Below are 26339 nucleotides of genomic sequence, written 5' to 3'. Positions count from 1 at the left end.
TCCCCCAGCAAACTGACCACCTCTGCGCTTTCTCCATGTGAAGTTCTGTCTGCCCTAAAGCCCACAGAGGCTGCGCAGCTCTTCCCCTCCCTGTCTTTGAGCAGCCCTGTTAGTAGCCTCAACACTTGTTGCCCACGGCTTCCTGGAATAGGGCTTGGGGTTCAGATTTTTACAGTTTGCCCAGCAAATCCCACCAGCTCTGCCTCTCTCTGGCAGTGGGACTCTGCTGAAGCTGTGACCCCTCTGTGTTCTGGGTTTTGCATTCTTCCGCCAAAAGAAATTTTATAGAGTCCTCCCTGAGCCAGGTGTGAGCCGTGAATTCACATTAATAGATCAACCCGGGCAGCATTGCTATTTTAATATCCATGAATGTGAGATGTTTTTCTGATTATTTAACTTAATTCTATTTTTTAACAGCATTTTCAGTTTCCAAGGCTAAATTTATTTAAAAGTATTTTACTCATTTTGATGCTACTTTAAGTGGAATTATTTTCTTAATTTCATTTTAGGTTGTCCATTGCTAGTGTATAGAAATGTATGTTTAACGTCATACCGTTTGTGAGTGGAGCTGTTTTCACCTCTTCTTTGCTGAAGTGACTTGGCTAAAACCTCTAGTACTTTATCGAATAGAGGTTGTGAGAGTAGACATCCTAGTCTGGTTACAAATCTTATGGGAAAAGCATTCAGTTTTTCACTAATTAATATGATGTTTTTTTAAAAAGTTTTAAACTTTAATCAATTTATTAATTTTTGAAATTAAAAGCTTGTCATTGCATTTATACCAAGACATGCTACCCATTTCTTACAGGTGCATGATGTTAGCAAGAAACCAGCTTAATTAATATGATGTTAACTGTAGGTTTTTTGCATATGCCCTTTTCGGGTGAGGAAGTTCCCTTCCCTTCCTTGTTTGTTGAGTGCATTTATTATGAAAAGTTAATTTTTGTCTAATGCTTTTCCATGGCTATTGAAATGATCATGTGATTTTCCCTATTCTGTTGACATGGTATATTACAGTAGTTGATTTTCATGTTTAACTTTGCATTGCTAGGGTAAATTTTTTTATCCTAGGCTTATAATCTTTGTATATTTTTGGATTCGGTTTGCTGGTATTTTATTGAGGAATTTTGCATCTATATTCATAAGAGTTGTCAATGATGTAGTTTTCTTTTCTTGTAATGTCTTTGTTTGGATTATGACAGTAATTTTGGCTTCAATGGATAAGTTGGGAAATGTTCCCTTCTTTTCTATTTTCTGGAAGACTTTGTGAAATATTGGTGTTAATTCTTATTCACTTATTAATATGCATCGGTGAAGACATCTGGATCTATCTTTTTTTTCCCCTGTGGGGAAATTTTTTAAAAGTCTATTCAGATGTTTTATTTCTTCTTGAGTCCGTTTATCTCAGCTCTTTTTTATTTCCTTCCTTCTTCTAGCTTTGAGTTGCTTTGCTTTTCTTTCTTTCTTTTTTTTGTTCCTTGGAGTGTAAAGTAGGATACTGGTTTGAGATCTTTTTTAATATGTGTGTTGTGACATAATAAGAAATATATATTTTGGCTTTGTTCCCAGGTCCTTGGCATGCAGATCCTAAAACACTTGGAATCTCTAGAGTGATAAGATGCTAATTGTATGCTAATGGGTTGATGGTAGCTGGGCACCTCTAGATAGCTTCAGGATGGGGAGTGGTCACCAGAAAGACCAAGGCATAATTGGAAGGTTGGATTTTCAGCTATCCTCAACTCCTCCTCTCCACCTCCCTACCCTGAACTCTGGGAGAGGGAAAGGGACTGGAGATTGAGCCAATCATCAACAGCTGGTGACTTAATCAGTCAGACCTATGTGTTAGAATATCCATAAAAACTCCTAAATGACTGGTTCAGAGAGCTTCTGGATTACTGGACACATTGAGGTGCCAGGAGAATGGTGCTGTCAAGGGCATGGACACTTCTTACCCCCTATATCCTCAATCCCAACCCCTGTCATACCTTGCCCTTTGCATCCCTTCTGTTGGGCTGTACCTGAGCTGTATCCTTTAAAATAAACTGGTAATAGCGAGTTCTGTGAGTCATTTTAGCACATTATTGAACCTGAGGAGGAATCAATAATTGTGGGGATCCCTGATTTATAGCCAGTTCATCAAAAGTACAGGAGGACTGGGACTTGCAGCTGATGTCTGAAGTTCAGGCAGTTCTGTGGGACTGAGACCATAATCTGTGGGATTTGATGCTAATTTTAGGTAGTTGATGTCAAAATTGAACTGAATCCTTGAACACCCAGTTGGTGTCAGAGTTGGAGAAGTGGTGTGGAAACAACCGTTCCCTTCTACATTTGGTGTCAGAGGTGTTTCTGTAAATTTCCCTCTAAGCACTGCTTTTTCCCATAACTTTTGGTTTGTTGTGCTTTCTCTTTCATCTCAAAATGTTTTGTAATTTTCCTTGTGGTTATTTAGGAGTAGTTTATTTAAATTCCATAAATCTGTGAGTTCCCCAACTGTCTTTCTGTTGTTGATTTCTATTTTAATTCCTTTGTGGTCAGAGAACATTCTTTGTATATCAGTTCTCCAGAGTCTTTTGAGACTTGTTTTATGTCCTAGCAAATGGTCTGTTCTGGAGAATGTTCCATGTGCATGTGAGAATGGAGGAAAATGTGTATTCTGCTGTCGTTAGGTGGAATGTCCGTAGCTGTCTGCTAGGTCTAGTTGATATTTAGTGTTAGTCAAGTGTTATGTTCTTGTTCCTTTTCTGCCTAGTGCTTCCATCCATTACTGAAAGTTGGAAATCAAAGTCTCCAACTATTATTGTCTATTTCTTACTTTAATTATGTCAGTTTTGCTTCATAGGAGGTTCTTTCTTCTAATAAAAAATTGTAGTTAAAAAAAACATGAGATCTACCCTCTTAACAAATTTTTGAAAGTACAGAGGTGGTTCATGTTCTAACACTTGGTTTCCTTCCTGGTGCCGTGTGACACGAACTTCCTGTGGTGCTTGATGGCATGGATCAGCCTTGAGCTGGCCTCTTACTGTCTTTCTCCCTCCTAGGCTTTGCACCTTTGAGGTCCCCTGTAGTTTCTCAGTTGGAGGGTAAGAAAAAGCCCTGGGTGCCCAACATGCTGGACATGACTGTGGTCAGCAGAGCAGAGGCCAGGATGAGTCCTGGTCTTGATGAGTGAGGCCAAGGGACGCCTTGGTTGCAGTGACGGATATCTGTGTGCACTGGCATTTTGTTGCTGGGGCCAGTGACCTTACCATATTCCCACCTTTCTTATCCCCTCTGGACACACTGTGTAGTCTTGCTGTTTCGACCATGACTCTCTGGCCCTGGATGACTCATATCTCTGACCTCTGTCTTGTCATTTCCTCTTTGTGCCAGTGCAGAGCCGTCCACTGTGACCTACTCTGCATTGACTTGAGATGCACGCATATCCTTCAGTAATACTTGAACACCAGCTGCAATCATCTTTTCATTGGATTGGACACATCCTCTTCACAATACTTGCTGTCATCAGCAGCTAAGGCCCTGCTGAAACCCTTTGCAGAGGAGTGATGTGGGGACCCTGACTCTACTCCCAGCACTCCTCCTGTCTTTGTGTCCTCAGTCCCTGGTGGGTCTTCCCTATTCAGGGTCTGGCAGAGCCCTGTTCCACTGGGACAGCCCTTCTTCCTCCAGACCTTTCCCGCAGCCTCCTGGCAATTTGGTGGACTCCTTTCTGGGTGTGTCCAACAGGCATTGGTGATGCAGGTGCCTCCTCCCTCTAATTCAGCTCTCAGTGACTGACTCTTCTGTCTCAGGTTGTCCGTGTAGACTGCAGGATGAGGAAGCCCCTCCCAAGCAGATGGAGAACTGCAAAGTCCACCTATCAGAGAAGCTCTTTCTGTGTGGGGCATCTGGGAAGGAAGTCCCTGCCATCTTAGGCCTCCTCCAGTATCAGGCCACCCACAGGGAGGGGAAGCCAGGCAGGAGCACTGAGTGCAGGGAGGCCTTCCCACCCGGCTCCACCCACCAGCAACAGCAGGGAGTCCACACCACACAGAAGCCTTTCAAGTGCAGAGACTGCGGGCAAGCCTTCCTGAAGGCCTTTGCGCTCCTTGACCACCTCATAACTCACTCCAAAGAGAGACCCTTCAGGTGCCCAGCAGGTGGAAATGCCCCCAAGGAGAACTCAACCCTGGTTCATCACCGAAAAATTCACACTGGAGAAACATCCCATGTGTGTAATGAGTGTGGGAAGGCCTTCAATTACCCTTCTAAACTGAGGAAACACCAGAAGGTTCACACGGGCATAAAACCTTTCAAGTGTGATGAGTGTGGGAAAACCTTCAACCGCAAAGATGCGCTTGTTCTGCACCAGAGAATTCACACTGGAGAAAGGCCTTATGAGTGCAGCCAGTGTGGGAAATCCTTCAGTGTTCTGTCTACCCTCATTCGGCACCGGAAAGTTCACATTGGAGAAAGGCCCTATGAGTGCAGGGAATGTGGGAAGTTCTTCAAATACAACCATAGCTTCATCCTTCACCAGAGAGTTCACACTGGAGAGAGGCCTTATGAGTGCAAGCAATGTGGGAAAACTTATGTGACCCGCTCTGGCCTGTATCAGCACTGGAAAGTCCACACTGGAGAACGTCCCTATGAGTGCAGCCTGTGTGGGAAAACCTTCACTACCAGGTCCTACCGCAATCGGCACCAGCAGTTCCACACTGAAGAGAGGTCCTATGAATGTTCAGAATGTGGGAAAGCTTTTAAACACAGTTCTACCCTCCTTCAGCACAAGAAAGTCCATACTGGAGAAAGGGCATAGGGGGATGGGGATGTGGGAGAGCCTTTGGCCATGGCTAGCCTCTTGTTCAGTGTGAGAAGTCTCACTCCACAAAGGAGCTGAGGAGAGCAGCATTTGAAAGCTGGACCTAGCACACCCCAACACACAGCCTGGGGGTAGCAGGCAGTGGGAAGCTTTCAGGAGCTGTGTTGCACTCTGACCTGCCCAGGCTTTTGGCACTGTGGAATCACTGCCAGTTTCTGTGACAGAAGCCATCGCACCTCTATCACCTGGCAGGTCCCCTTGGTGTGCATCAGTCGCCCTAGTGTGCTCGGGGAGGCTGAGTTCTATGCTGCCCACTTGATACAGGAGAGAATCATGAGTGGTGGAGCCCATAATGGGTCTTGTTCACTCCCTGACTGGTTTAGGTATGGACATGTGCTAGTTCTGGTCAAGAGTAGCTGAGCAGTGTCTGTCTGCTAGGGGCTTCCAGGGAAGGGTAACCATTTTTATGGATACTGTTGACACTACCTATGGTAACTGTCATGCAATTATTCAGCCTTGAAACTGACTGTCTCACACCGCTCCAGAATATCTGGTAATAAAGACCCTTTTGTTTAAGCCACCCTCATCTTGGGGTTCTGATCCCTGGGTGTGGAAGGACTGAGAACAAAACTGGCCTCATGAATAGAGGGAATAGTTTCTGTGGGGTTCCCTGACTGTTGGCAGCCTCAGTGGGGACAGCAGGATGGCAGAAGTCAGCTCCAGTCAAGATTGGCCTAATTTGCATTGGTGCCTGAGACCTCCAGGGAAGGGCTGAGGGCTTTGTGGGTGAATTTTCTGGCCTTTATTCGTGGATCCAGAGCTCACCATGAAGAATGGGGTAGTTGGTATGAGGTCCCCGTGTGACTAGGGACAGTGGCACCTGGGTCCCTTGTTCCCAGGGAATGTTCTGCCAACTCCAGCATTGGTCAGAAAAAAAGTGTTTCCAGAATCAGCTCAGAAGCCATGCTCTCTGAAATCAAGAATGTGGAGGTAAGTTCTAGACTGGCTGTAAGACATACAGGGGCGTTTTGGAAAGAGTAAGTGGGCACAGAGGCACTGAGTGAAGAGATGTGGAGTGGGGCATCTAGTAAAGAAGAGTTTGAGCTGGTTCTAAAGAGGCATCCACAAGTGTTCCAGGAACCATGGTTTCATGGGATAAGGAATGCTGAATTTCTCAGGAATTGCAGACCTGTTACCTGTGGCCAACATCACTGTCAGCAAATAATCTACAGATTTTCTGGATTCTCATAACCTTTCTGGGCATGTTCGCCTCATGACCATCCATCACCCTGGACTGAGAGAAAGATCCTGTAGTCTAGGGTGTGGCTTTTGTGACCCCACCAGTGCTGCTGGTGTCTTTGCACACCATAGGCTTTGTTGTTTTTGCTGCCACTGTCCCAGGGCTCCAGGGAAAGAAGTGGTTGAATCAACATATGGATCCAGATCTTCTGGTTTGTGGGGCCTTTTGATTTTAAAAATCTGGAAAATATTTTTTCAAAAGGTAAATAAAATATCCATTCAGCAAAACTTGTATGTGTTGTAGCTCTCTGTTCCTCCGTCTAGAAGGTGTTTATTGTCAAGAAGAAAATGTTAGCTGGGATGTATGTATGTGGAGAGAACTGCTACGCCCAGACTTAAGGGGCTTTGGGCCTCGGTGCTCAGCCAGTACTGCATGTGTAAGTGGGATACTTAGTTTCCAAATGAGGATTTTCCACACATCATTCTGTTATTGATTTCCTATTTAATTGTTATAGTCAGGGTCCACACTGTATTATTTTAATTGTTACATTTATCAAGCTTTGCTTTATGGCCCAGGATATGGTCCATTTTGGTAAATGTTCTACATACATGTGAAAAGAACGTGTATTCTGCCCTTACTGTACAGAATGTTCTATAAATGCCAATTAGGTCAAGTAGGTTGGCAGTGCTGTCTGTCTGCTGTATCCTTACTGATTACCTGGGATGGGTGTGGACATCTCCAGCTATAACTGTGGATTTGTCTGATTCTCCTTGCAATTCTATCAGTATTTGCTTCATGTACCTTGAAGCACCGTTAGGTACATTAACATTTAGGACTGTCGTGTGTCTTGATTAATTAATACCTTTAGTCGGTATGAAATAATCTTTGTCATTATTAATATTCTTCACTCTAAAACTGACTTTGATACTAATATAGCCCACTTCAGCTTTCTCTGGATTAGTATTAACATGGCATGTCTCTTCCCAGCCTTTTAATTTTATTTGTGACTTTGTATTTAAGGTGGGTTTTGCTCTTCTAACAGTCTCTTTTAATTCAAAGTGTTTAGGCCATTTAAGTATTTTATGATTGGTTTTTATTTATTGCTTCTTCTCTTTGTCTTCCTTTCCCCATCTTTTGCCTTCTTTTGCATTAAGAAGTTTTCATGATTCCTTTTTGCCTTTTTTGTTTTGGGTTTTTTGTTTGTTTGTTTGTTTTTTGGCTCATTACCTATGTATATTCTTTGATTATTATTTTAGTGACTGTTCTGGGGTTTATAGTATACATCTTTAACTTATCATAGCCTACCTTCAAGTGATGTTACACTACTTCATTTATCCTTATAGCAGTGTGGTATCATTTTTCCCTTCCCAGACTTTCTGCTATTCTTTCATAAGTTTTACTTCTATAAATTGTAATCCCATAATACATTGCTATTATTGTTGCATTTAACAGTCAGTTATCTTGTAAAAAAAATTAAAAAGAAAAAAGGTATTTTATATTTACCTAGGCAATTATTATTTCTGGTGCTTTTGATTCTTTTGGGTACATACATATTTTCATCTGATATCATTTTCCTTCTGCTTGGAGGACTTTTTTTCTTCTTTTGGGGGGTAACATTTCCTAAGTCTGCTGGTAATAAATTCCCTTAGCTTTTGAATGTGTGAAACAGTCGTCACTTTACCCTCAACTTTGAAAGGTCTTTTCACTGGGTGTGGGATTCTCCATTTACAGGGTTTTATCCTTCCAGTGCTTTAAAGATGCTGTTGCACTGTCTTGCTTGTACTGTTTCCTGAGAAGTCTGCTGTCACCCTTATCTTGGCTGCTCCATGTACATAATAGCTTTTCTTTGGCTGCTTTCAAGTCTTTAATTTCATCACTGGTTGGGAGTTCCCTGACTGTGTTTCAAGGGGGCACTTAGCTCCCCTTGCTGGGCTCTTAATTTTTCTCTCTGAGTCACCATTCCTTGGTTATGAAAGGCAACATGTGTTTGCAGGTAAGTAGTTAGCCAGCCTGCTTCTTGCCAGTAGAATTTGCAGGGTACTTTTTCCTCTCCCTTTTGATCCAACCTGCAGGTGTCTTGTCTGCTAGTTTTCTCAAATACTTGTGGGTCTCCTATGGATTTTAATGATGATCTCTCCATCAGAAAAAGTCTCACCCACTTATATTTTCTCTGCCTTTGCCTTGTGCGGAGACAGCTGGGGAACAGTGCTTGTAATCTGAGGGCTCTGTGATTTGGTCAAGAGGGTATGTGAGGCATATCAGTCTCTTAAAGAGGCTGTTTGGATGAATACTCTGACCTTCTGATCTTTCTGAGGTTCTAGAAAAAACCTTTCAGTCATTCCTTGGCTTTCTCTCTAAAGCCCATTTTCTTGACATCTTGGAAAACATCTCTTTAATTTTAGTGGTGTTCACTATTGAGGAGGCTGAGAGTTTTCACAGTCACCAATCCTCATTACTTTGTTTTGCACTTATTCCCCAGTTCTCCTCTTACATTTTCTTTTCTTTCTTTCTCATTCTTTTATGGAGGCACTGCGGATTGAGCCCAGGACCTCACGCATGCTAAGCATGTGCTCTACCACTGAGCTATACTCTCCCCCCTCCTCCGTACATTTTAACACAAGCAGCAAGAGGAAACCTGGCACCTTTAGCACTGTTTGGCAATATCTGTGGTGATATAATTATGTACATTACATGTTCTGCTTTCCACATAATGGCAGGAGACAATTTTGCTCAGCTTTCTGCCATTACATAGCAAGTTTCTACTAATATGGTCCTCACTTCCCTCCGAGTCCTCACCTGCAGTTTCTTCCAAGTCTAGATTTCTACCAACAGTTGATTTGTGTGATTTTGGCTTTTTCTACCACATTACTCAAAAATCCACTAGCTTCAACCCATCTGATTCCAAAGCCTCAAACACATTTTAGGTATTTGTTACAGCTACACTCAACTTTCAGGTAATAAAATCTGTATTAGTTTTCTATTGCTGTGTAACCAGTTACCACAAGCTTGCAGATCATGTGTCTGTGTGGTTTCTGTGTGTCAGGAGTTCAGGCACAGATTACCTGGGTCCTCTGATTCAGGTTTTACAAATCTGAAATCAAGGTGTTGGTTTGGAGTTCTCCTTCCAAGTTCATCTGGTTATTGGCAGCATTCATTTCCTTGTGGCAGTAAGAAGTGAGAGCTTCAGTTTTTTTCTTCAGCTCCTACAGGCTGCCAGCAGTTTCTAGAAGCCACCCCTAGTACCTTGTCACGTAGATTTCCCCAGTATGATCACTTACTTCATTAAGCAAGCAATGAGAATCTCTGCAGTAGTGAGTCTGCTAGCAAGATGGACTCTTCTATAACTTAATGTAACCATTGGAGTGAACCTCATTACTTTTGCCATTTTCTACTGAATAAGCAAATCACACAAAAGAAGAATAAATTCAGATGCAATCCCCAAAACCCGAAGTTTTTTGTTTTTTGTTTTTTTGGCAGAAATAGAAAAATCCATACTCAAATTCATATGGAATTTCAGCAGACCCTGTAATTGTCAAAGCAATATTGAAAAAGAAGAACAAAATTAGAGGACTCACACTTCCTAATTTCAAAATTTACCACAAAGCAAAAACAAAACAAACAAACAAAACCAGCAACAGTAATCAAAACAGTGACAGACATAATGACAGACATACAGACCAACAGAATAAACTACAGGGCCCAGAAATGAACCCTCAAGTATGTGGCCAAATGATTTTCAATAAGGGAGCCAAGACTATCAATGGAGAAAGGACAGTCTTTTCAACAAATGGTGCTGGGTAAACTGGATAGCCACATGCAAAAGAATTAAGTTGTACTTTTACCTTACATCATACCCAAAAATTAACTAAAAATGGACCAAATACTTAAAAACTTACTAGCTAAAGCCATGAAATTTTTAGAAGAAAACATAGAGGAAGAGCTCTATGACACTGGATCTGCAAGTGATTTCTTCAGTATAATCCCAAAGGCAGAGGCAACAGAAGAAGAAATAGACAAATTGGACTTCATCAAAATTCAACACTTTTGTGCATCAAAGAACACAAATAGCAAAGTAAAAAAGGGAAACCCTGACTTCCTTCTGAGAACTAGGGGCCTTCCTGCCTCCTGATCTGACAGACCACTCTGATGCTGCAGACTAACACCTTCCTTCCTCAGGGTGAGCTCTGGCCCCTCAGGTAACTGGAACATAGGCCTGTAGGTTCACTCCACAATCCCTTCAGTTTCTCCCAGTCATTCAGACAGCAATGCAAAGTAAGCCACGAGAGGACACAGAGCACGTCCCTGCATCCCTACTGTATGCTGCCTGAGGCAGATACTGCTGGGTGCCCCCTATCAGCCATCCCCCACTCCCTCCAGTTGTTTAACCAACCTGACCCACCACAACCCCCAGGATTAATGACTTGACCAATGAAGTTATTATCACACAGTAAAGAGCAGACCAAGGTAGGTGGTTGGTTGGGAGGTGAGTCATGGGCTCCTTGGACACATCACTGGGATTACATGCAGAGTTTTCTATGTCCATGAGGAAACATGCATCTTCCCAGGACCAAACTGGACATCCCTCAAGGCCTTCCACCAGCGTGGGGGTGGTTCATTCCCTAACCCTCTCAGAGGCAATGGGAATGAAGCCATTCCAGTGAGCCTTGGAAAATCCTGATTCTCTCCAGGAAAGGAGAAGGGAGGCATGGGGAGGTATTTTCTCTCCATGTCTATATAGGTGACTGCTGCAAATATTTGGATCCAGGCAGCTGGAAGGAGCTTTATGCTCCAGATGGGGGACAGCACTGCCTAGGTTCCTGGGCTGCTCAGAAAGGGCAGAGCAGATCCTGAAGCCTCTTGCACATCAGGGACACACGTAGGTAGTTTCTCTGTGGGTACTCTGCTCCATGAAGTTTGACTGGGGTGAAGACTTTCTCACAGACCATTTCCACATGGCTCCACTCAGGTGTGGATCCTTTTATGCTGAGCAAGGTTGCAGAGACGACTGAAGATCTTCCCACAGAGGCCACACTCATAAGTCCTTTCTCTGGTGTGAACTATCTGGTGTCGAACAAGTGTGGATCTTTCACTAAAAGCTTTCCCACACTGGCTGCACTCATAGGGCCTTTCGTTTGTGTGAATTCTCTGGTGACGAACCAGGTGAGAGTTACTGCTGAATGCTCTCCCGCATTCACTGCACTCATAAGGCCTTTCACCAGTGTGAACTCTCCAGTGATAGATAAGGCTGGACTTTCGGCTAAAGAATTTCCCACATTCAGTGCACTCATAAGGCCGTTCTCCAGTGTGAACTTTCTGATGTTTAATGAGAATGGAGTTTTGGCTAAAGAATTTCCCACATTCATTGCACTCATAAGGCCTTTCTCTTGTGTGAACTCTCCAGTGCTCAATGAGACTGGAACTGTGAGCAAAGGCTTTCCCACATTCACTGCACTCATATGGCCTTTCTCCAGTGTGAATTCTCCAGTGCTGAATCAGGCTGGAGCTGCGACTGAAGGCTTTTCTACATTCACTGCACTCATAAGGCCTTTGTCTGGTATGAACTTTCTGGTGCTGAATGAGGGTGGAGCTATTGCTGAAGGCTTTCCCACATTCACTGCATCCAAAAGGCCGTTCTCCAGTGTGAATTTTCTGATGTCGAAGGAGGTGGGAGCTTTGGCTGAAGTCTCTTCCACATTCACTGCATTCAAATGGCCGTTCTCCAGTGTGAACTTTCTGATGCTGAGCAAGGTTGGAGTTATTGTTAAAAGCTCTCCCACACTCACCGCACTCAAAAGGCCTTTCTCCGGTGTGAACTCTCCAGTGCTGAATGAGAGCAGAGCTGCGGCTGAAGGCCTTATTACACAGATTGCACTCATAAGGCCTTACTTGGGTGTGAACTTTCTGATGCCGAAAGAAATTGGAGCTTTGGCTGAAGGCTCTTCCACATTTGCTGCACTCAAAAGGCCTTTCTCCAGTGTGAACTTTCTCATGCCGAGTGAGGTGTGACCAGTTACTGAAAGCTTTCCCACAGTCACTGCACTCATAAAGCCTTTCTCCTGTGTGAATTCTCCGGTGGTGAACATACGTGAGTTTGTGGCTGAAGGTTTTCCCACAGTTGCTGCACTCATAACATTTTACTCCAGTGTGAAATTTCTGGTGCTTCCTCAGTTTAGATGGGTGACTAAAGGACTTCCCACACTCCTTACATACATAAGATGCTTCTCCAGTATGAAATTTGTGGTCATTAACGAGGTTTGATTTCTCCTCCAAGGAGTTGCCAACTGTTGGGCATCTAAATGGTCTCTCTTCAGAGTGAGCTTTCAAGTGGTTGAGGAGGATGGAAGTCTTCTGGAAGCCTTTTCCACAGTCATTGCAGCTGAAGGGCTTCTGGGAGGTATTAACTTCTGGGAGCTGCCCAAGATTGGAACCATTTGGTGAGACTGAGACGTCCCTGCCTTTTGTGCTCGTATGTGGTGTCCCACTGCCATCAGTGTTTGGGTGCTGGAGGGGGTCATGGCTGGCAGAGACATCCTTACCACCTAACCCACAAGCAGAGGGCTTCTCTGACAGGTAGACTACTGAGCTTGCTGAGCTCTTCACAAACAAGTCCCTGTCCTTGACCCATCTGAAAAGCTTTTCTCCACTGTGCTCCTTCTGATGCTGGTGAAGGTTTGCTCCAAACCAAAACCCTCTTCCACATGCTACACATGTGTTGGGAGTCAACTTAAGATGTGTTCCTTGATGTCCATCTAGGTGCAAAGTGTCTTTCAAGGATGGGTCACACATGTCACAGTTGTCAGCCTTTTGGGTGGAAGGATGTGCACTAGGAATCCTGGCCTGTGACACCACTTCTACAGAAGCATTCTGCTTAGAACGTACCTCCTTATCTTCCACTCCATGCCAACAACCTGAAAGCCAGGAAATTTCTGGTTAACTGAATGTTCTACTTAGTGGAAAGAGTTACTTCATTAGAAATGTGTAACTGACACACTCAGGAATTGGTCCAAGGGTTTGTTGATAGACCAAGAGGACGAGAATTAGAGTGAAAGGCCCACTGTGCAGGGCAGGGCCCAGCCAAACCAGAGAGTAAAGGAGGTCTCGCCAGAGACAAGGACACAGAGGCAAAGATTTGAAAAGACATTTCTCAAAAAAAGATACATATACACAAATGGCCACTGAGCACAGGAAAACAACATCGTTCGTCATTAGAGGAATGCAAACTCAAACCACAAGGAGATACCACTTCTCACCACCAGGACAACTATACGAAAAAAGACAGTAACAAGTAGAGAAACTGGAACACTCACACACTGCAGTAGGAATTTAAAATGGTGCTACCAGTTTGGAAAACCACTTAGCAATTCCACCCAAGAGAAATGAGAACATATCTATATGAAAACTTGCATGTGAATGTTCATAACAACTGTCATCTGCATAACGGCCAAAAAGTGGAAACAAGCCAGATGCCCATCAACTGAAGAATGGGTAAACAAACTGGTATAGCCATAATCTATACAATGGGATATTATTCAGCCATAATCATGAGTAACATATTACAACATGTGCTAAAAGCTCACGGACGAAGCTCAAAAACATTATGCTAAGTGAAAGCCAGTCAGAGGAAAACATACATTGTATGACTGCATTTATAAGAAATGTCTAGAATAAGCAAATCTATATAGTAGGAAAGTACATCAGTGGATGCCTAGGACTCGGGAAAGGAATGAGGGAGGATGGAGACTGACTGCTAATGGGTACAAAGTTTTTCTTTAGGTAATGAAAATGCTCTAAAATTAGAGTATGGTTATATTTATACAACAAAAACATACCAAACCCCACTAAAACACTGGGTCACCCAGCCAGGAATTGGTTGAGCTCAGTGGGATCCTTTAGGCTGCCCAGAATGCCTGATCCCCAACCTCTGCTTCCACAAGGCCCCTGTGGGAGCTAACAGCTATTAGGACTGCTCCGGAGGCTGCCCAGGGAGAAACAGGAGGAGTGATACAGCCCAGCCCCAGCACTCACAGCGCCTGCAGCAGGATCCCAGAAGGAAGCAGTGTCCCGGGTCCAGCTCTGGGACGAACAGAACTTCCTATGGGGAGAAGGCATAAAGCAGAGCCTTATGGGCTTACCAAGTGAGGTCACAAGCTCCAGGTTCTCCAGCATCACACTGTGGTACAGATGCCTCTGGGCTGCATCAAGGAGCCCCCACTCCTCTTTGCAGAAGCGCACAGCCACATCCTCGAAGGTCACCAGGTTCTGCAGCGATGAGACAGATAAGCCAGGGGGCCAAGAGGTGTGCTGAAAAACACACAAAATAGTCAGATGGGCACATCCCAGCCCTTGACCTGTGACTCAAGAGTTCTGTAACATCTACCACTGGCATCTCCTCTTCCCGTGACCCCTCAGCGCATCTCCCTCTCACCCACCTGCAGCCCACCCTCCTGTTCAGGCCCTCACCTAGGAGGAGATAATGGGTCCTGGCACCACTGGTGTCCTTCTCTCCCTGTAGTCCCACTGGTCACTATATCCAGACCAATCCCCAACCAGTGAGACAAATGGCAGGTGGGCAGATGGATGCTGTCTGAGCTCTGAGTTGGTACACACCCCCCCTTCCCCACTAGCCAATTTCCCTTGTGCCTTCCAGGTACATCTCCCAAATATAAGGAAATAGGAGAAAACTTGGGCTCTCTTTCCTCCCTTAAGCCTGTCTGGTACCAGGGTTCTGGGACCATTAGTTCACATTCTCTTACCTTGTACACATCACTCTTGGGATCATTCCATCCTCATATCTGCACTGCCCCGGGCCCCCAATACCATCACCCCTCTTCCTGGCCACACCACAGGCATCTCTGTAGTGTCCCCATATACCACTATACACCTAGCTTGCCTACCAGAGCAAGCTGGATCCAATACTGACCTTGACCGCCAAAACCCTCCGCTTACAGGGACACCATCACCCATCTAGTTAATGCCTCCCTTCCTTCCCCTGTTGCTTCAACCTTACACCCCAGAAACATGAGTAGATCTCAAACACCCCTACTCTCTCCCACCTCTAACCTTGAATATGCTGTCCCTTCACCAGTCACAGCTGTCTTTCCTAATATACAAATCCCAGCTCTGCTGGCCCCCACCCTTGGCTTGGGGACTCTTAGCTTGGATTGACCTTTTGTGTCCCTCCCACTCCAGCAGCCTAACAAAACCCCCAGCCCCCAAAGAGGCTGGCCACAAACACTTGGTGAGCTGTAGAGAGGTAAAACAAGCTTGCTTTGGGCCGCACTGTCATCCCGCCTCAGTTACTTCTATGCTTCATTTGTTCATTCCAGATCTACTGTCTACTCAGAGGCTTGGTCACCATCCTGAACCCAACTCACGGCTGCACACAGTGTGTAAACACAAGCCTCCACCCCTTGGAAGTCTCCAGCCGGGACCTGGCCAAAAGCACACTTGGCACCTCAATTTGGCTGTCTCTGGGACACCTCAAATACAATGCAGCCAAAACCCAATTCTTTATATTCTCTCTGAAATCTACTCCAAGCAACTTCCACATCTGAAAAACCTACCAGGGTCAACGATGCTATCTCACTGCCCTACATGAGGAAATCTAGCCCACCCTACTGGAAGAGCACATCCAGGAGCCAACCACTTCTACCTCCACAGGCACACGTCTGCTCCAGCCACCAAAAGCCCTCCCCTGGACTACTGCAGTCACCTCCTGGATGGTCTTCCTGTCTCAACTCAACCCACCTCCCAGTCTCTTCACCCAGCATCCAGAAGGACCTTGTTAAGAACTGAGTCGCATCACCATTCCCCCTGCCCCTGTTCGAAACTTCCCATGACTCGCACCACACTGAGAATAAAGGCCCAGCACCTCAGTCTGCCACTCCAGGCCTGCCTCCAGTTCTCCTGCTTTTTATTTACACCAGATGTAATGGACACCTGTGGTTTCCCTGAACACTTCCACCTGATACCTCCAAGCAATGTACTTACGCTGGTCCCTGTGCCAAGGACCTTTCCAGACCTTACCGCATGTGATTCCCCATCTCCGTACAACCTCTGGCTTGGGTTCAGGATGCTAGGGGAAACTGACCCTGAGGGCGACAGACTCGTGTGCAGGCCAAGAGTCCGGGCCACCATCATTCCCTAACCAGAGCTCCAGGATCATGAGGGCGGGGATCCGAGCGGCATCCTCACCACTCACCTGCGCCGGGTCCATGCCGACCCTGCAAGCCCGGTCAGAGCCTGTGGGCGGATGGGGCCGTGAGAGATGGCTACCAGGATGAGCTCCGCGGGCTCATCCGAACCCCTCCACAGCCACTGGAAAGGGTGACCACAGCTTTAGGGTTGCACTCAGGGCCTCAGTCTTGCCAGGGTATGAAATGGGAGCTGCCCCCAGGGAATGTGGGACAAAAGTGCGTGGAGTCTCACGGAAAACCCACGCTCAGGAAGGCGGGGCCGTCACCGGGGTAAAACTGCGTGCAAAGGTGCAGTGAGGGTCCCAGCACGCCCCCGGCCCCCTTGCCACTCATTCCAGCTGCCGTCACTGGACAGCCCGACCCGCCACAAAACGAAGACGTCAATGGCGACGCCGGAAGTCCCGCCCCACCCTCAGCTGCCCACGCGGAAACGCCCAAACCCTGACCCTCCACTGGCTCGAGGCTCGCGGTTGACTATGACGCTTTTCCCTGCGCCAATCGTGGGGCCACCTGAACGTTGCCTAGGTGATCAGGAAGCGCGCGCCACGCCGCACAGCTTACGCGACACTAACTACATTAATCAAAAAGACCGTCCAGTGGCCACACCAGTGTTGACCAATGAGAGCTCAGGAGACGGGCATTTCCGGGCGTCTGTGGGACTCTGACCAGTGGTAGTCTAGGAGAGGGGCGTTTCTGGGAGGGCCGCCCTGTTGGGGGCGGGACTTTCGGGGTCGGACTGTTGCTTCCGTGTCCCGCCGTTATGGCGGCGCAAGGTAGAGGAACCTAGTTGCTGGGCTGTGGCCGGCGTCCAAGAGGCTTTCTGGTTTGCAGAAACTGGAATGGGGTAGACATGAGAGTCCGGGAGGTCCCGCTTCTGTGCCCTGTACGCCCGTGCCCGCAGCGAGTGCTCCGCCGCCCCGAGCTCAGTGTCTCTGCCTGTCAGGGCGCAGGCCCCGCGAGGGGGTGTCCGCCGGGGCCTCCGTCAAGGCCGTCTGTGCCGGTGGCCGCCGCGGAGTTGTCGCCCTTGGCGTTGTGTCCGCTTTCCGGGGTAGAAGACTCAGGCTCAAAAGCCACCCATCCCGAGGCTGTGACCCAGCGTGTGGCTGGACTGCAGGCGTGATAAGCGAGCCCATGGTCTAGGCACAGGTGAGGTGGGTCTCCTGGCCTCCACCCGGCTGGACTCCGAGCCCCAGTGCCCCAAGGCCGTGATTGAGCCGCAGGCCTCGGGTGTTAAGGACAGTGTTACGTTCACAGGTAAGTGTCTCCATTTCAGAATCTGTTATGATGAAGTGTGGAGCGTGCAGGCGGAGGACTGTGCATGTGCAAAGACTCGCAGGTGAGACTGACCTGAGAGCATTCAGGAAAGTTCTCATGTCTCCGCTGCGGGGAACCAAGAGCATCAGGAAAGGAGTCCTACCGCTGTGACGGGCGGAGGGTGCTGAGAACCACAGGAAATTTTCAGTGGAAGGAGGATGGCCATGATCTGAGGATTTTGAAACTGTCCCAGTGGATACTGGGTAGTCACACTGAACGTGCTCGTGGGTGAAGAGTTGTGATGGGGCTGAAACCAGGCAGCTTCCTGAGAGTGTGGCTGCATTCTTCGGGTGTCCTGTTCAGAACAAGCAGGAGAGGTGAGAGAAACAACAGATTGCAGATGGGTTTTTCAAGGTGGAGTCATAGGACTTCCTGTTACATTCGTAAGTAAGTGAGTGTAAGTGGACGATAAAGGACCATCCCAAGTGTTCAGATAAAGAATGAGATGGAGATTGGAGGTCGACAGGAGGAGGGTGTTCAGGAGAAGACCAGCGGTTGGGTTTTGCAGGTGTAAAGTCGGAGTTGTCTGGAGACCCCTGAGTGGCGGTGACACATGAGTCGTGAACAAACAAGGACTTCCCATTTGGCCTCTGGATGCCCAGGCTGCAGTGCCCTGGTGGCCTGGATCAGGGAAAGATCTGCGAATGCGATTTTGGAAGGAAAGTCCTAGGTTGTGGTTGCAGATGGGCCCTGAGGTGAGTGTGCGCTGTCCAGACTAGGAACCGGTGGCTGGGTGGAGGAGATGGGTGCAGAAAAAGAGAAGCACTGTGCACACACCAGTGGATGTGGGGAGAGTGCACATCCAGGAACAGGCCCTGCTCTCAGATGTGAAAGGGTGAGCAAGAGTGTCCAGGGACAGCATTTGGAAGCATAAGAGGAGGTTGCAGGCAGGACGGAGACTGGGGTCCCAGGTCCAGTGCCCAGTGCTTAGATCAAATCCATGTGCTCTTTGCCTGGTGTTGCAGGGCCCAGGGACCTTTTTCTGAAGAAGTGGGTCTCCTTAGTGAGGTCCAGCGGGGCTTCTGCTGTGGCGTGGTGCTGTCTTTCACCAGGCCAGGCTGCTGTTTTCCTGAGAGAGGTGCTGCTGGCCCCAGTGCTGGCCTGTGTCCTGCTACCTCTCCTCCCAGACTACTGTGTAAACAAGCCCAACCCCCTTGGTCTTGGGACTTTGACAACCAGGGTCAGAAGTATCACTGCCCGAGTAGCACATCACACCCAGCTCCGTTATTTTCTGGTCAGGTAACTCAGTCAGGCTCTGTGACTTTTCCATCTCTCTGTCACGCCTCCTCCAGCAAAAGTTTTCCGCCATCTGTCCCTTGTCCACCCCTTTACTGGCATCATGGGCGCTCACAGGGTCACTGATTCTGGAGCCACGGAGCTCTTCCAGTGAGGCCTTCCCTGGGTGTTCAGTTTGCCAGGTTCGGTTCTCTCAGGTGCATAAGTGGCCCTCAGCCACCTTGGTCACCAGGTCAGAGGGTGAATCACAGGGACCTGGGGCTGCTAACCTCTCACAAATGCCTTGAAGAATTACCCGCTGTGCTCCCACCGGCCCAAAGCAGTCACCCAGCTTGAACATCGACAGGGGACCTGGCTGGTGGAAGGGCAGCTCCAGTCAGTCCATGGCCAGAGAGGCCCGTGGAAGACTAGTTCTGGTGAGTGCAAGAAAGGTGTGGAGGGGCCTGTGGTAGCGGGCTGGCCTCTTTCTTGGTTCCTGAGCTGTGCCTTCTGTTGCCCTGGCACCAGTGTGAGTAGCCATGCCTCTTTCCTGTCTATCTGACACTCCCCTATCCGACCTTCACCTGACTTCTGTCTCCTGGCTAACCCCTCTTGGTCCTTTGCCTTTCAGCCTTTCTCCTTCTCCCCTCTTAGGCCAGGTCCTCCCCCATTGGCCTCCCCTTAACACATCCTGAGCTGATACATCTCCCTAAACAGTTCCTGAAAACCTGCTCTAATGCGAGGATGGCTTGTTCCCTCTGAGGAAGGTGGGCCCAGTGTCGATGGTCCCAGGCCTGGGCTCCCCTCACTGCCCAGCACCTGTCTGGGACCAGATGCTGAGGCCCTGCCAACTCCCCATACTGCAGAAGCCATGGAGAAGTGACAGTGAGGGGACGCCCGATCAAGGCATAGCATGTGGAAAGGTGTTCCAGGGTCGCATCCCTTTTCTACCATCAAACACACTTCAGAATGGGGAGCAAATCCCTGGTGCATTTTGAAGGCCTTCACCTTTGTCTCCCTCCTGAGAAAGCTGGAGTGTGTTCACATCTTTGAGTGTGACATGAGAAAGCCTGCAGCCAGACCTGTCTCCCTTGAGTACCAAAGTGTTTGCCCCAGAGAACCCCTTATAAGGGCAGGGAGTGAGGCCCAGCCTGGAGCAAGATTTTGCACTGCCCCTGCACCAGAACGTCCACATTGATGAACGTGGGCCTCTCCATTCAGAGCTCTGCTCTCGTTAGCACCAAAAAATTCACACCCCAGAGCAGTTGTGCAAATGCAGTAGCTCCAGGATAGCTTTCAGGAAAACATGGAACCTGTTTTATACAGGCCCCATTGAAGAGAAAGGCTCATGAGCACAGCTGATGTTGAAAAGCTCCTGTCATATCTCATCCTGTTTTGCGGCAGCAAGTTACCGTGCTGTGAGTGTTGTGAGCAGGAGAGCAGAAAGCTGCAGCTTCTGCATGTTTGGGTCTAGTGCTTCACACTGGATAAAGCTCCAAGTGCATGGCTGGCATGGAGGGGTGTCGCCACACTTGTGCCTTGCCCAGCACCGGCCACTTCACTCTGGGGAAAAGCCTTTGGAGGGCAGGAAATACAGTAACGTCTTCAACTACTCCTTGTTCCCCCCCCCCCCGCCTTTTTAACATATTATTTAAAATAATCAGCCTCTTCTTTAACCTCGTTCAGTATAAAAGAATTAACATTCAAGAGAGGCCCTACGAGTAGCCTTCAGGCACAGGCTAGACCTTGTGCAGACGGGCCTCCATCGGGGGGAGACACTGCCCTGCTGTGCTGGGTGAGGTGCGGAGGGCTGGGAGCACTGGCACCACTGGGTCTCATGGAAGAAGCCTTGTTGTTTGACGATCACTGCACAGTTGCTCAGCATAAGCAGTCGCCTGTTCCCTGACTGCAGTTCCCTGAGGGCGGGGCCCTGCACCCAGTGGAGTGGCACCTTGCTGTCCTCTCGTGATTGACTTTGGCATGGATTGGACTACTGCTCCGAGCTCGGGGCCTGATGGGACAGTTTCCGGGGGCCTCTGGAGAAGACGCCCATTCGCCGACGTGTGAAGCCTGCATCTGACACCAGCAATGCCCTTGTGGTGCTCCATCAGGTCCTCATGATGTGATGGTTTCATCCCTTCACACCACCCCGCTGCCTGGTCCTACTTGACAGTGAACCTGTCTCCAGTTACTCTCCTTGGATGTTGGAGTCATAGCCAATGGATGGCGTGAATGGAGAGGGGCTCCCAGATTAGCCATCGGGGGCCTGTACACCTGGCTCGGGGCACAGCAGCAAGGTCTGGAGCATCTCTGTCCAGCCGAGACTCAATTTCCATTTCTACCCCGTGCCTCTGGGAAATGAAAGCACAAAAGCCTCTTTTCTGAAACTTCTGACCTGCTTTCTCCTGGGGAAGAGTGTTTGGTCCAGAAGAAGCTGGGAATGCTCCCCACGACACCACACCCAGGATAAGTGTACAAGTTAATGCTTTTACTTAATTACAGAGTTGTGCAGCCACTACCTGACCCCGTTCCCATTGCCCCAGACAGTTCCTTTGGGCACTTTTATAGTCAGAACCTCCTCCCACCCCCCCAGCACCTGGCAGCCACCAAATCTCCTCTCTGTCTCTATGGTTCCCTTTTCTGGATATTTCGTATTCATGGATTCATACAGCATGTAGCCTTTTGTGTCTGGTTTCTATCACTTTGCATAACGTTTTTGAGGTTCATTCATATTATATCACATATCAGTATTATTTTATTCCATTTTATTGCTGAATAATATTCTCTTGTGCAGATATAGCAGATTTTATTCATCACCAGTTGATAGACTTTTTAATTGTTTCCAATTCTTGGCAATTATAAATAAGGCTGCTAGGAACACTTGTCGACAAATCTTTGCTTAGACATGTTTTCATTTCTCTTAGGTCAATTCCTAGGAGTAGAATTGCCAGGTCATATGGTAGGTTTGTGTTTAACTCTTTAGTAACTCCCACACCATTTTCCAAAGTGTCTGTGCCACTTTATATTCTTATCAGCACTGTAGGACTGTTCCAGTTTCTTCACCTTCTTCCCAACATCAAGATGACTTGGTGTTGTCATCCTAGTAGGTGTGAAATGATATCTCAATGGATTTTTTTTAATCATGGCAAAATATACATAAAGCTTATCATTTTAACCATTTTAAGCATACAGTTCAATGGCATGAATCCCCACAGTTGTGCAGGTGTTTCCCTCTATGTCTCTAGAATTTCTTCCTCATCCTAAGCTAAGACTCTGCACCCATTAAACAGTCATCTCAGTGGAGTTTTAATCTGCATTTTCCTAATAAGTAATGATGTCAGGCATCTTTCCACATGCTTATTAACCATCTGTTTATCTTCCATAATGAAATGTCTGTTCATCTCTTTTGCTGATTTCTAATAGGGTTATCTTCTTACCATTGAGTTGTAAAGTTCTCCAGAGATTCTGTATCCATAATCCATATGTGTATATATATATACACACACACACACACACACACACACACACACACAAGTATTGTCTCTCAGTATGTAGGTCGTCTTTTTTTATTTTTCTCAGTGGTGTCTTTTGAAGAGTAAAAGTTTACATTTTGATGTAAAATTTTACACTTGAAGTAAAATTTATTAGTTTTTCCTTTTATGTACTTCCTTTTGGTGTCATACCTATAAACTCTTTGCCTGTTTTCTTATATAAATTTCAGTTTTAGCTCTTATGTTTATGATGCTTTTCATAGTAACTTTTATGTATGGTGTGAGGTAAGGGTCTAAATTCATCTTTTTACATGTGGATATCTAATTTTCCCAGAATCATTTGCTGAAAAGGTGTACTTCCAAATGTAACTTTGTTGAAAATTAATGAAGGGAATTTTGGTACTCTCAGATCTGTTCTGTTGATCTCTAGATCTACAGATCTGTCTATCCTTATGCCAGTAGTACACTGTCTTGATCACCTTAGCTTTATAAAAACTTCTGAAATTAGGTAAGGTAAATCTCACTTTGTTCCTTGCCAAAGTTGGTTTGGCTGTTGTAGGTCTTGTATATCTATACAAATTTAGGATCAGCTTGTTAGTTTCTACCCGGAACGTCAGCTGTAGTTTTGGTAGGAATGGCATGAAATCTGTGTATCAGTGTGGGAGTACTGTCATTTCAAAACATTGAGCCTTCTAACCCATGAACATGGGATGTCCCCTAGACGTTTCTCTTAGCACCGTTTTATAGTTTTCAGAGTACAAGTATTGGCACTTCTTTTGTTAAATGTATGTATTCTCACCCTATTCTTTTTTAGGCTACTGTGAATGGAATGGTTTCGTGAATTTCATTTTCAGGTTGTTTGTTGGTAATATATTTTGGGTTTTCTCCTACCACCTTGCTAAACTTTACTATAATAGATTTTCTTTTTAAAATGGATTCCTTGGGGTGTTTTTTACAAACAGGATCACGTCATCTGCAAGTAAAGACACTTCTTCTTCCTTTCCTTTTTGCATTTCTGCTCTCCTGGGAAAGGCTGAAAGAGTCTGTGTTCTAAATCTTTTTATTTGGATGCCAAGAGTGCATCTGGGGAAGTGAGAGGGGCTCTGAAACCTTCATGCTGATCCAGGAGAAGAGGTTGCCTTTTCTTGTTGTAAAGGATGTTTCACATCACATCACAGCAATGATGACAGGAAGCTCATCTGCCAGGCTGGGAGATGTGCCCTCTGGACCCCCGATCCTGTGAGGCAGGGTCACCTCCTTGTATTCATGCAAGAGCCAGGTGGGTATATTAAGTGGTAAAGAAACACTGGGTGCGAGGAAATGGAGTGGGAGAGACTGGCAGCCTGGAGTGACTGTGCCCTTTCTGTCAGGCAGCTGAGACGCTTTGACGATGGTGTCCATGTGGGTGATGGTATGCATACCTGCCATCATTAAACATAGGGGAGTCATTGTCAGTCAGCTCTTACACATAGGGGAGCCTGAATCCTAGAGCATCTGTAACTCGTCCAAGGGTGCACAACTAATTACCGGCCGTGGTGTGTAGCTCCAGAGTTTGTGTTCTTTACCACCTGACTGTCTCTAGACCACCTGGGGGGTGCTGTGAGCCTTAAATAAATAACATCTTACACAGAAGCCGTGTGCATGTTTGCCATCCCTGTATCTTCTTTAGTGAAGTGAGTGTTCAAGTCACTCTTGCCCATTCTTTAAAATTAGGTTGTTTGTCCTATTAAGTTGTCAGAGTTCTTTAAATAGTCTGCATTCAAGTCATTTGTCAGTATTTGTCATGCACATAGCTTTCCCAGTCTGTGGCTAACATTTTCATTTTCTTCAGAGTGACTGTTGAAAACAAGAAGTGTAAAATTTTGATGAAGGCTACTGATTTATCTTTTTCTTGTAATGCTTTTTATGGTATGTTTAAGAAATCCAAGGTCGCTATGCTTTCTTCTAGAAGTTTTATGGTTAAAAGTTTTACACATTGTCTATGATCAATTTTGAGTTAACTTTTGCAGATGACTTGAGGTGTGGGTGGAGGTTTATGGTTACTGCATATGCCTGTGCAATTGTTCCAGCACTACTGGTTGAAGAAATTGTATTTTCCTCGTTGAATTGCCTTGGCCAGTTTGGGTACATGGAACCCAAAGGTCCACTGGGCACCTGGCTTCAGGCACTAAGTGGACCTGGGGCTCAGTTAACGCTCCCTTCCTGTGTTACAGTTACAGGCCAGCCTTCCTGTAGAATCGGCGGTGGGGTGGGGGTGTCGGTAGCCCCATTCGTAGATGCTTAGAGCCACAAGGGCTGTGCTTTGGATGTTCTGGCACATGAACGTGATCATACACCCACATGTGCACAGATATGCACACCTGTACACTTGCACGCACACCCACCACACACACACAGAGCAGACTGCCTACCCTGCACAGAGCCCTGCTGGGGAGACCACAGGGCACGTTCAGGTCAAGGACACTTCGCCAAAAGTCTCCATTTTACCAGGTTTACACATAGCTGACCATTCAGGCTACAAAGGATTGCGCTCTGATGACAGATGTCTGTCCCACCTGTGCTGGAGGACTGAGTCTCACATGGCTCAGCTATCCTGTAACTTTGACCCCAACTGAAATTCACAGGCCCCAGAGGGAGGAGGAGAAAGGCTGGAGAGCCAGAGAGGGTGGAACAAGCACCAGCCCCCCTCCTGCTGTCACCCACCGTCTACATTCACCTCAGCCTCCGCCCCAGGGAACTTGGTCACCTTCTGGACCCTCCTGTCCTACACATACCCTCCCTTGTGGCTGTTCCTCCCTTCATCTGACTTTGTACACCCACCATCCCTGCCCAGGGACCCAAGCCAGCCACCCAGTCTTCAGCTGTCCCTGTAGGGCATCCATCACCATGACCTGAAGATGCTCCCTCCTAAATCTGAACCTGAGCTCCACCTCAGTCCACAGGCTGGCTAAGGCCAACTGGATGTCTCCAAGCAGAATCCCTCAGCATAACTTAGCCCTGCACTCAGAAGTCTCTGGGACATCACAGCCTCAGCAGGGTCAAAATCCACCTGCTCCATCCTGCTGAAACCTGCTACACCCACCAACTTCCCCATTTCGGTCGATGCACCTCCACCTTGTAATCGCAGAGGCCAAAAAATCTGTGGGGCATCCTCTCCTCCTCCTCTCTAACCCTCCACATAAAATCAGGTTGGCTTAAAAGGCAGATCCAAACTCCAATGACATCTCCCAACTCCAGTCAGCACTCTGGCCAAGTTGCCATCACTCACTAATGTATTAAGGTAGCATCTTTGTGTGCCTCCTTTTATCTCCCTTCACCCCTCTGTTTTCCACTCGGAAGCCTGTGAACACGAGAGTCAGATCACCTGCCTCTTCTGCTCCAAACCTTCCGTGGTTCCCAACACCCTCAGATTACAGGCCACGGTCCTGTCCTCCAGACATCAGTTTCCTGAACACTCCCAGCCGAGCTGCACCTGCAAGCATTTGCACACCTCGTCCCTCTGGATTCCAGGAATGAGAAACTTTCCACACGACCCCTGGCCAGGACTCGAGCCCTTGGGCTTGGAGTGATCTCAGGGTCCCAGTAGTGAATGGGTCGAGCCTTAGAATCCCGGGGCACCCCTCCCCTCTATCGGGGTCCCACGCCACGTGTGTGTATAGGTCCGAGTGAGTGGGGGCTGCGGGCACCGTCCACTCACCCGCACCAGGTCGCTCAGCGCCGCCACCATCGGAACCGGGCGGGCGGGCCTGCCTATCCCCACACCCCACCAGGCCGGGGCCAGCCCACCGCCCGTTGCACTCGGAGCCTCAGTCCTCACCGTGTAAAGGCCGCCCCCTGGGGCCGTGGAGACGGAGGACACCTCTTAACAGGACATTGCGGAGCCCGGAGGCCGGTCCCACCCTCCTCGCTGTCCACCTCGGCTCGGTCCCGAAAAGGCGCCTGGAAAGCGGCCCCGACCCAGTGTTCGGGTCCCCAAGGCCGACAGAAAACGGCCCGTCAAGAGCTTAAGAAACGCCAAGGATGGCTTTGCCGGAAGTCCCGCCTCCGTAGACATGAGCAGCGGGAAGCAGCTCCTCTTCTCGGCT

General features: G+C 47.4%; 2 protein-coding genes and 1 long non-coding RNA gene across 12 annotated transcripts in view; 1 reads left to right on the top strand and 2 right to left on the bottom strand.

The window, feature by feature from the left end:
- Window positions 1–23886, top strand: part of ZNF584 (zinc finger protein 584) — a 43099-nt gene extending 19213 nt beyond the window's left edge. For 2 of the 10 annotated variants that reach the window (XM_014564696.2, XM_014564650.2), the window contains exon 3: window positions 3789–6325. In XM_014564696.2, the coding sequence (XP_014420182.1) occupies window positions 3789–4795 (1007 nt within the window). In that variant the 3' untranslated portion in view covers window positions 4796–6325. Of the gene's footprint in view, window positions 1–3788; window positions 6326–14042; window positions 14335–15364; window positions 17489–18056; window positions 19201–20089 lie in introns of those variants that run through there. The other 8 variants (XR_004322802.1, XR_004322800.1, XR_004322797.1 and 5 more) reach the window with 8 other exon arrangements.
- ZNF132 (zinc finger protein 132) lies at window positions 8614–16376 on the bottom strand. The gene is made up of 3 exons (XM_006172600.3): window positions 16240–16376; window positions 14171–14339; window positions 8614–12946 (listed from the first exon to the last, which is right to left on the bottom strand). The coding sequence occupies exons 1-3, from the start codon at window positions 16252–16254 to the stop codon at window positions 11001–11003; spliced, it is 2130 nt and encodes a 709-aa protein (XP_006172662.3). The 5' UTR covers window positions 16255–16376; the 3' UTR covers window positions 8614–11000.
- Window positions 21527–25852, bottom strand: LOC116665972. Its single transcript, XR_004322819.1, has 2 exons — window positions 25619–25852; window positions 21527–21863 (listed from the first exon to the last, which is right to left on the bottom strand). It is a non-coding gene; the product is annotated as an uncharacterized LOC116665972 (long non-coding RNA).
- Between the last annotated feature and the right edge of the window lie 487 nt (window positions 25853–26339).

This window comes from Camelus ferus, chromosome 9 (assembly GCF_009834535.1).
Source record: "Camelus ferus isolate YT-003-E chromosome 9, BCGSAC_Cfer_1.0, whole genome shotgun sequence".
Lineage (NCBI taxonomy): Eukaryota > Metazoa > Chordata > Mammalia > Artiodactyla > Camelidae > Camelus > Camelus ferus.
Note: the sequence above shows the minus strand (reverse complement) of the source record. Positions and strands in the feature narration are given on the sequence as shown.

What these genes read in the sequence shown, in the direction of transcription:
- ZNF132 (XM_006172600.3), bottom strand. An exon ending in GGAGCTTGTGACCTCACTTG is followed by an intron (nt 12,947 to 14,170) that starts GTAAGCCCATAA and finishes CCTGGCTTTCAG; the next exon opens with GTTGTTGGCATGGAGTGGAA.